The 1,362-nt window shown below is 35.1% G+C and overlaps 1 protein-coding gene across 1 annotated transcript; it reads left to right on the top strand.

Annotated features, from left to right (window-relative positions):
- On the top strand, positions 1-860 carry LOC105804683 (hevein-like preproprotein). Its single transcript, XM_012637383.2, has 2 exons — positions 1-438; positions 536-860. The coding sequence occupies exons 1-2, from the start codon at positions 28-30 to the stop codon at positions 698-700; spliced, it is 576 nt and encodes a 191-aa protein (XP_012492837.1). The 5' UTR covers positions 1-27; the 3' UTR covers positions 701-860.
- Positions 861-1,362: the final 502 nt, after the last annotated feature.

The raw sequence follows: 1,362 nt of genomic DNA, 5'->3' as shown, positions 1-1,362 counted from the left end.
TAAGCATGAAAATTACACAAAACTGAAATGGGTAATCTAAGCCTATCCCTTGTTTCTTTACTATGCTTATTAGCTACTGCCGCTTCCCAGCAGTGTGGGCGCCAAGCTGGTGGCCGGACTTGTGCTAACAACCTTTGTTGCAGCCAGTTTGGTTATTGTGGCACCACAGATGATTATTGTTCACCTTCTAGAGGTTGCCAAAGTAACTGTCGGGGTGGGGGTGGTAGTGGCGGCGGTGGTGAAAGTGCCTCCAATGTCAGAGCTACCTACCATTACTACAACCCTGCACAAAATGGATGGAACCTAAATGCTGTAAGTGCCTATTGCTCAACTTGGGATGCAAACAAGCCCTTAGCATGGCGCCAGAAGTATGGATGGACCGCCTTCTGCGGACCGGTCGGACCTCGTGGCCAAGCATCTTGTGGAAGATGCTTAAGGGTTAGTTTTCAATTTGTTTCTTTCATCATCTCAATCATGTCTGGTTGAGTTTAAGAGCTATGATACATAATAAGCTAATATTGGTTATGATGAGCAGGTGACAAATAGAGCTACAAGAGCACAAGTAACAGTAAGAATTGTGGATCAGTGCAGCAACGGAGGCCTAGATTTAGATGTAGCCATGTTCCAGCAGATTGACACTGATGGCAGAGGCCATGCCCAAGGCCACCTTATGGTGGATTATCAATTTGTCGCCTGTTGAGATTCAAGCTTTTCTTAAAAATAAAGAATAAGAGAACTCCCACCTATAACCAAATAAAACAATTTTATGTACCTATTTGATATAGAGAAAAAGCCAAAAGGGGCAAATTCATAAAGTATTTTTGAATTGCCAATCCAATAATAAATACGAGTTTGAACAATTGCTGATTAGTCAAGAATTACATACTGTTAGATGCAATTTTAATTATTATTAATTATACATTTACTATTTATTGGTGAATCTAAATATCTGTTCATAGTGTCGATGAATGATAAAATGTACTTACCACAAACTTAAATTTATCGAAACATCCATGTGGCTTACCACATGATTGGTGTAAATTGCACACAGTAAAGAAAATATCACCTCTCTATGTTGCTTAATATTGTAAGTAAGGTAATTAGTATTTTATACATAAATGTATTTAAAAACTTTTGATATTGATACGTGATCGATATCACCATATTTTGATGTATCATTTCAAGTTTATCGATAATTTTAAATATTTTTCATATATATATTTGTAGTCTAATTTTTAATTCCTCGATAAATTATAATATATTTAAATATTTTCACATGTATATTTACAATTTAATTTTTAGTTTCTTAATAAATTATATGTTATATATACATCATATATCTTAATTACATTCATATAAGCA

Source organism: Gossypium raimondii, chromosome 11 (assembly GCF_025698545.1).
Source record: "Gossypium raimondii isolate GPD5lz chromosome 11, ASM2569854v1, whole genome shotgun sequence".
NCBI lineage: Eukaryota > Viridiplantae > Streptophyta > Magnoliopsida > Malvales > Malvaceae > Gossypium > Gossypium raimondii.
Note: the sequence above shows the minus strand (reverse complement) of the source record. Positions and strands in the feature narration are given on the sequence as shown.

Excerpts from the sequence above, each read along its gene's own strand:
- LOC105804683 (XM_012637383.2), top strand. The coding sequence starts at position 28 with ATGGGTAATCTAAGCCTATCCCTTGTTTCTTTACTATGCTTATTAGCT. Across the intron at positions 439-535 it reads CTTGTGGAAGATGCTTAAGG|GTGACAAATAGAGCTACAAG; the intron begins GTTAGTTTTCAA and ends TATGATGAGCAG.